Source organism: Hyperoodon ampullatus, assembly GCF_949752795.1.
Source record: "Hyperoodon ampullatus genome assembly, chromosome: 13".
NCBI lineage: Eukaryota > Metazoa > Chordata > Mammalia > Artiodactyla > Ziphiidae > Hyperoodon > Hyperoodon ampullatus.
The window spans coordinates 31,557,809-31,564,918 of record NC_136926.1 but is presented as its reverse complement, the minus strand read 5'-3'; the positions used below and the strand labels follow the sequence as shown (position 1 = coordinate 31,564,918).

At 57.7% G+C, this 7,110-nt stretch overlaps 1 protein-coding gene across 2 annotated transcripts in view; it reads left to right on the top strand.

Annotated features, from left to right (window-relative positions):
* Window positions 1–1,645: 1,645 nt before the first annotated feature.
* The window catches only part of MTCL1 (microtubule crosslinking factor 1), a gene marked incomplete at its 5' end in the record, with an annotated part of 124,056 nt that continues 118,591 nt past the window's right edge, over window positions 1,646–7,110 (top strand). For both annotated transcript variants that reach the window (XM_079717203.1, XM_079717202.1), the window contains one exon: window positions 1,646–2,701. In XM_079717203.1, coding sequence (XP_079573329.1) covers window positions 1,646–2,701 — 1,056 coding nt within the window. The remainder of the gene's footprint in view (window positions 2,702–7,110) is intronic.

Genomic DNA, 7,110 nt, shown 5'->3' with positions numbered 1-7,110 from the left:
CGTGTTTCTGGCCAAACTCGGAGGGGAATCGGAGGGGAACGTGTTAATTTCTTCCTTCCTGCAGCCATTCACAGGTGGGCCTGGTCAGGAGGTTTCCTGTGAGCTTAACAAAGGTGTTTTAGCTTAAAGCTCGTTTCCTGGGAGGTGGGGTTACCAGAGATGGGCGGGTCATTATGTATAATTTAAGCTTATAGGCAACATCCCTTTAGTGATTAATTTGTAATAGGACACGAAGTTTCTTTTCTATAACAATCCAACACCTGGGACAAAAGCTGCACTCAGTGGTATAAAACAGCACTTTACCAGCTTACACAGTGTTTTCTCATCCTTGCTGATTCACGCCCCACACTCAGGTGGAGGTATTTTCTAATTTTACAGAGGCTTGAAAAGGTCAGTGAGCCAGGTTAGAATCTCCAGTGGTCGAAGCGGCGCTCAAGCTCCGGGTTCTCCGTGGGGACAGCATGTAGGACTGAACACTGCACAGGCTCGGGTGTGGGTCCCAGCCAGCGTGCACTGGCTGCGGCACTGACTTCACCTCCCGCACCCATGTCCTCATCCTTCAAAAAGACAGAAGTAATCTGTAGTCGGGTTTGTTATGAGGATGAAATGAAACAATGCCGTTGCCCGAGCTGCTGGAGTGTCTAACAGGGCCTGGCTCGCAGCCGACACTAAATGTGAGTTCCCTTTCTGACGCCAAGCTTGGCGAGATGCTTCTCCTACTCCGACAGCGGCTCCTCCTCTGAGCTCCAGAGGCCACTGGGGTGCTAACTCTGGAGCCCCGTGCGCCTTTGGACCCGATAGGTAGCTGCGTCGGGTCCCAGCACTCCTTAAAGGAGGGTGAAGACTTCGGCCCTGAGGGAAAGGACGGCGGGGCGGAACTAAGGGGCCGTGGGAGGCCGGCCTGGATGCGGGGGCCTGTGGGGCGGCGTTGTTCTGCGGAGGGGACGCCGGCGCCCCGAGAGTGCACCCCGCAGAGGGGCCCAGGCACCCTCCCGGAACTCCAGCTTCCCGCCACCCCGGGGGTTAGCGCCCGCCCCCCAGTTCACCTCTGCCCCTTCCCCCTACCTCCCCAGCTCCCGTACTGCCTCCCCGGCCTCGAAAAGCACGAGGGTCCCAGGGCGGAGAGGGCCGGGGGCCACAGCCAGCGCGCAGTCCGGGAGCGCAGCCCCGCCCCCATCGCGGCGCCGGCTGGCGGGAGGCGGGACATGCGCACCGGGCGGCGGGCCCGCGCTGGGAGGGGGGCGCGGGCCCGAGCGGGCGGTGCTGCGGGGAGCGGGCTGGGCGGGGAGCGGGGCGCGGGAGCGGGGAGCGCGCCGCCAGCGCCGCTGCCGCTGGACTAGGGCGGGTGTGCGAGCCCGGCGCGCCGCGCGCAGGGGATGCGAGCAGCAGGGAGCCGCCGCGCCGCCGCGCCCGGAGAACGCGAGCGCGGGTGACCTCAGCCGGAGGAGAGCCGGGAGACGGAGGCCACGAGCCCCGCGGGGATCCTCGAGGCCGGGGTGCGGGGGACGGCGGCGGCGCGGGAGTGCGGGGAGCACACCGGGCGGGGCTGGCGGACAGTGATGAGCGGGCGCGCGGGGAGGCTGCACGCCGCCGCCGCCCGGAGCATCCGCCGCCTGAGCTGCTGCTCGCGGCCCGGGCCCCGGCCATGGAGACGCTGAATGGCCCCGCGGCCGGCGGCGCCCCGGATGCGAAGCCGCAGCCGCCCGGCCAGCACCACCGCCACCACCACCTCCACCCGCTGGCCGAGCGGAGGCGGCTGCACCGCGCGCCCTCGCCCGCCAGACCATTTCTCAAGGACCTACACGGCCGGCCCGCGGCCCCCGGCCCGGCCCCGGCCGCCCCTTCCTCGGGCCGAGCCCCGGCGCCCGCCGCTCCGCGCTCGCCCAGCCTCGCGGGCAAGGCGCCGCCCTCGCCGGGGCCCCCGGCCGCGCCCGGCCGCCTCTCCCGGCGCAGCGGCGGCGCCCCCGGCTCGAAGGACAAGCCGCCGCCGGGCGCCGGGGCCAGAGCAGCGGGCGGCGCCAAGGCCGCTCCGGGCCCCAGGAGGGCGGCGCGCGCGGCGCCCGCCGAGCCGCTGCCCCGGGTCGGGAAGCCGCCGCCCGGGGCCGAGCCGCCGCCCGCCGCTGCCAAGGGCCGCAAAGCCAAACGCGGCTCCGGGGTGGTCCCCGCCCGTGCCTCCGGGCCCCGGGTCCCCATCGTCCCGGTCCCCGCCGTGATCCTCGCCGTGACTTCCGCGGCCGGCTCCCCGGCCCCCGGCTCGCGCATCAGCCATACCGACAGCAGCTCCGATCTCTCCGACTGTCCCTCCGACCCCTTGTCCGACGAGCAGCGCCTGATCCCCGCCGCCAGCAGCGACGCCGAGTCCGGCACGGGCTCCAGCGACCGGGAACCCCTGCGGGGAACCCCCACGACGAGCCCCGCGGCTCGGGGGGCGCCTCCGGGCAGCCCCGAGTCCCCCGCGCTCCTCGCCGCGCCCCCCGCCGCTTGCCTCTGGGGTCGGAGCAGCCCGAGCGGAGTCCCCGCGGGGTCCCCGGGGCCTGGCGTGGCGGAGGATGCTGGGGGGTGCGCTCCGCCGGAGCGAACGGCCCCCGGGAACCCCAAGGAGCACGGCCCGGGCGAGCAGCCCCGGCTGGTACCGGCGGTGGCGGAGGAGGAGCTGCTGCGGGAGATGGAGGAGCTGCGCTCGGAGAACGACTATCTCAAGGTGCGCAGCCCGCCCCGCCGCCGGTGGCTCGGAGGCGACCCCACGTCTGGGTGCGGGCTGGAACCCGCGAGCCCCGCCTCCTGGTCCCGAAAGTGCTTTCTCTTGATGCCGTTCACTTTCCTGCCCCCCGCACACACCGGGCGCTGGGAACTGGAGCCAAAACTTCTGGAAGGAGCAGCAAGACCTGTGGGTCCGGGCTGCTTCTCAACCCACTTAGCTTGTTTCTAGAAGTCTTGCTGCTTTCCGCGGATGCTTCTGCCCCTGTTGATGCTGCGTTGATTATAGAGTGTCGGCTCTGATCACTTTTTGGATGTGCAGCCGACCCCCAGACCCCTATCGTGTGGGAGCGGGTTTTCCCCGGCCGAAGGGCTCTGGGCTGGGCTCCATGGGAGGAGAGTGGGGTTCGGAGGGTGTGGTGGCCCAGGCTGCAGACCCAGTTACAGAAAGTCGGGCGCCCTCCGTGTCTCCCCCGGGGCTCACAGAGCAGACAGAGGGCCTCGGCGTTTTCAGTGATAAACCTGCAGTTCAGGAGTCTCTTGAGTGCGGCCTGAGTGGAGGGACCACTGTGTCCTGCTGGCCGGTCTTTTGTAAGCGTCCACCAGCTGGGTTTTCCGTGTCAGGAGAGGCCACTTGATGCCCTGCTCACGCCGGGGCACTTTCGAGGGAATTGCAGCCTCTGCGTCCTATCTGAGCACTTGGCGGCGGGGCCCGCTCTAAGGGGCTTCTGGGTCCTGTGAGCTTTGGGGCGCAAGTCTGACTCCATCTTTTCCAGGAGGAGGAGGGCTGGCGCTGCAGGAAAGAGGATTTAGGCAGTGTTGGGGGTGGGGGTAGGTCACCTGAAAGTAAGGAGGGCTGTCCTGAAAGCAATTGCTTTAATTTACTGTGATACGCAGGTTGGTAAATAGCTTCACCTGGTAAATAGCTCCACCGGTGTAAATCTCCTATTTCTGTTAAGACAGTTAAATATGTTTCCTCCGAAACCTCCTTTATCAGTGGGTTTTGTGATTGGCCCTGTGTTCTCAGCAAATGCTGACAGTCCCTGATGGAGGCCAAGTGTTGGCTGGTGGGACCAAGGATGTGAGCTTTTAAGGTGCTTGTTGGTGAAGTGTGCAGTTCAAACTGGGATCAGAGCAGTGAACTGCTGAGTATTCCTAAACCCCAGCTGCAGAAGCTGCTCTAACCCACTGAGCCCAGTGGTTATTTTATCCTGTTCAAAGAGGCAGAGGAGGAGAGTGGTGGGGAAACAGAGCAGATGGAGACTTGGAGTGAGACGTTTCAAATAGTACATTTGCTTTTTTTTTTTTTTTAATATTTATTTATTTTTGGCTGCGTTGGGTCTTCGTTGCTGCATGTGAACTTTCTCTAGTTGCGGCGAGCGGGGGCTACTCTTCGTTGTGGTGCTTGGGCTTCTCATTGCAGTGGCTTCTCTTGTTGTGGAACATGGGCTCTAGGCACACGGGCTCAGTAGTTGTGGCGTCCAGGCTCAGTAGTTCTGGCTCTCGGGCTCTAGAGCGCAGGCTCAGTAGTTGTGGTTCACCGGCTTAGTTGCTTCTTAGTATGTGGGATCTTCCCGGACCAGGGCACAAACCCGTGTCCCCTGCATTGGCTCCCTGAGGACAAGAAAGATATCTTATTGAATTTTGTAGCCTCATCTCTTAGCCTAATCCCTGACCCACAACGTTTCTGATTGAATGATGTTTATCCAAATCATGACAGCTAAGTAACAGAAAATTAAGGTTTTTAAAATTTAAAGTTTTTAAAATTTTTTTGAAGAAAAGAGGTTTCTCATTATATCTTTGATCTTAAGGTAGGCAGTCATTTCGGGGTTCATTCCTAGATGACTGGTTATTTGCTTTATTTTTTCATGTTAGATTCTCAGTGAAGGAAATAGGTGTCTGACACTGGCACCTAATCTGATGTATTTGATATTTTAGTGAATCTCACAGCAACATAGGGTATCATTGTTATATTTATCATAACCCCAGTTTCACAGACAAGGATGCTGAGAGCTGAGAAAACTTAGTGACTTGCCCAAGGTCATCCAGCTAGTAAGCGATGCAGCTTGTATTTTCCCTGCCCCCAGACCTCTGTTCTTTCCCTGCTCCAGGCTGCAACCCTATTTCCATGAAGGCTCCTTTTCTGAGCCCACGCTTGCCTTAGAGTTTTTTATTAGCTCAAAATGTTCCCAGTGTTTAGCTTTCCTAGGGGCCCTCTTTTTAGGTGAAAGGGCCACCAAGAACACCTCTCCACTAGCCTGTGGACAAATGGTCCCATAAACACCACTGGCAATGTTTAATTTGTGGGAAATGTCAGTTGCCATTTCCTGTGGAGAAAAGGTCACGGCCGACCATTTATGATGCCTGAATCCATCTCCCAGCCTTTCCTCCGCCAGCAGGAGAGAAGCGGAGATAGAAGAGGTCTGCGGAGGCTAGGAAGTCAGAAGAATGATCACAAACACGTGTGAGTTACATGGCTGGCCATTCAAAAGCTTAAATGACAGTAGTTCAATGTGGGAAAGAAAGACAACAACCCTGCTAGACTTTTCTAAAGGTCAGCGAGCCCACCCACTTGTGCAAAATGGGGCTGGGAGCATCAGTGACCTCATGGGCAATGACTTTTGCTGTAGGCCTGCCTTTGCACGTGAGGTTTAGAGCGTGTGCATTATAAGCCCAAACGTCTCTTTTTGTTGCTCTTGTTCTCACTGGTACTTTTTTTTGATGGTAGATAGAAGCGAGTCCTTGACCTACTGCTTTCTTAGGGAATGCTGCATAGAACTCTCGAGATTAGAAAGGAGACTCCACCCAGAAATTTTACTTTGATATATACTGGAGGATGGTGACCACAAGTATTACAAGCTTTCCTGAGTCACTTCTGTCACCATTACTGTATAAGACGGTTTCTGAGCTAGAATGACCTAAGAGTAATCCAAGCAGAAAACTAAGGCCTCAAAACTGTAGGAGGATGTGTTACGGATCAGGAAATACGAGGGGAATTCTCTTGGTTTTTACCAGCCTGCTGTATTTTCTTAAAAATCAACTGTCAGAGAAGTGCCCCCTTCTGTTGTGTGGAGCTGTACAGGGCCATCCCTGACCCTGCTTCCCTACTGTCATCACAGGGCAACGTGGTGACTAGATGATGAGAAGTGCATAATGACTCAATCCAGGTAGCTGGCTTTTTGTCTGAAAGCACAGTCAGAAAAGCACTCTCGGCCCTTGACCGCTGATGAACTCGCATGTATTCGGAAGGCTTCAGGAATTAAGGTGCGAGATTGAGTTCAGTTATCGAAAGACATTTGCTGCTTTCTCAGACCAGACCCAGGCACATCTTAGTGATGAGGGCGTCCACGAAACACTGCTGGAGTGTTCCTTGCCTGTGCGTTTTTGCCCGATTGCTCCAAGACAATCAGACAAGCCCTAGAGCTCATTGTGGACATATTAATTATGTTCTCTGTTTTCACAGGCTTTTCAGGAGGGTTTAATCGCTTTGAGTTTATTGGCCTATTTTGAAAGTGCTTCTCGAGTTACTGGGGATGCTCGCACGACACCATTTCCCCTGCCCTCAAATAGTGTACCCCAAAGTGCCCGTGTCCTGCGGGGCCTGCAAGGTCAGTGGGGGAAGGGCTGCTGAATTTGCTCTGCCTTTTCAGTTACTTCAGAAGAATTATTTCTGGTTAAAACAAAAGTCAGCGCTAGCTACAGAGCAGGTACTATGGGATTCTGGGAGAGGAGTCATTTCTTAGGGAGACCGCCGGTGAGGCCATTTGGGTTGAGAGGTTGCAGTGCATCAGCGCCGATCCAGCCTCACCATCCTGCGTCTCACTTGGAGTCTTTGGAGTTTCAAGGTCTGAAAGGATTTGGTTAAATCTGCCCGCTCAGAGTCCAGATGCTCAGCCGCCTGGAAAGGGTGGAGGTGGGGTGGACACTGAGGCAAGAATAAACAGTTCTGAGCATAAAGCGCTTCAGCCCCTCCCTCCCTCCCCGGCCCCTGGCACTCCTCCCTTCTTCTGGAAGGTTAAAGCAGACAGTATCCCTATTCTTTGCTGACCTTCTGCTTTCCACACCCACTCTTTATTCAGCCTTCAAAGCGGCTGTAATCACCTTAGGTGGCAAGATCATGTAGACCAGGGAACCCAGCGCTGTCGCTGCTGGATGAACTGTGCTTGGTAAACAATGGGAGGGTCCCTGAGCCTTCTGAGTCTCAGCTGGGACTCTGCAGAGAACAGTTCCATTGTCCGGAGGGAAGCGAAGTGGATTCATTGTATATTACAACAGAGGATAAGGTCTGTAACTCCCAGAAGAGGGAATTATTGCAACAGTAGCCAGCTGACTGCTCTCACTGTCTAAGTGGGGTCTATTTAGGGAGGGGTGATTAAAATAGGACTAGTTATTGATTTCAGGTTGTTTAAAGGT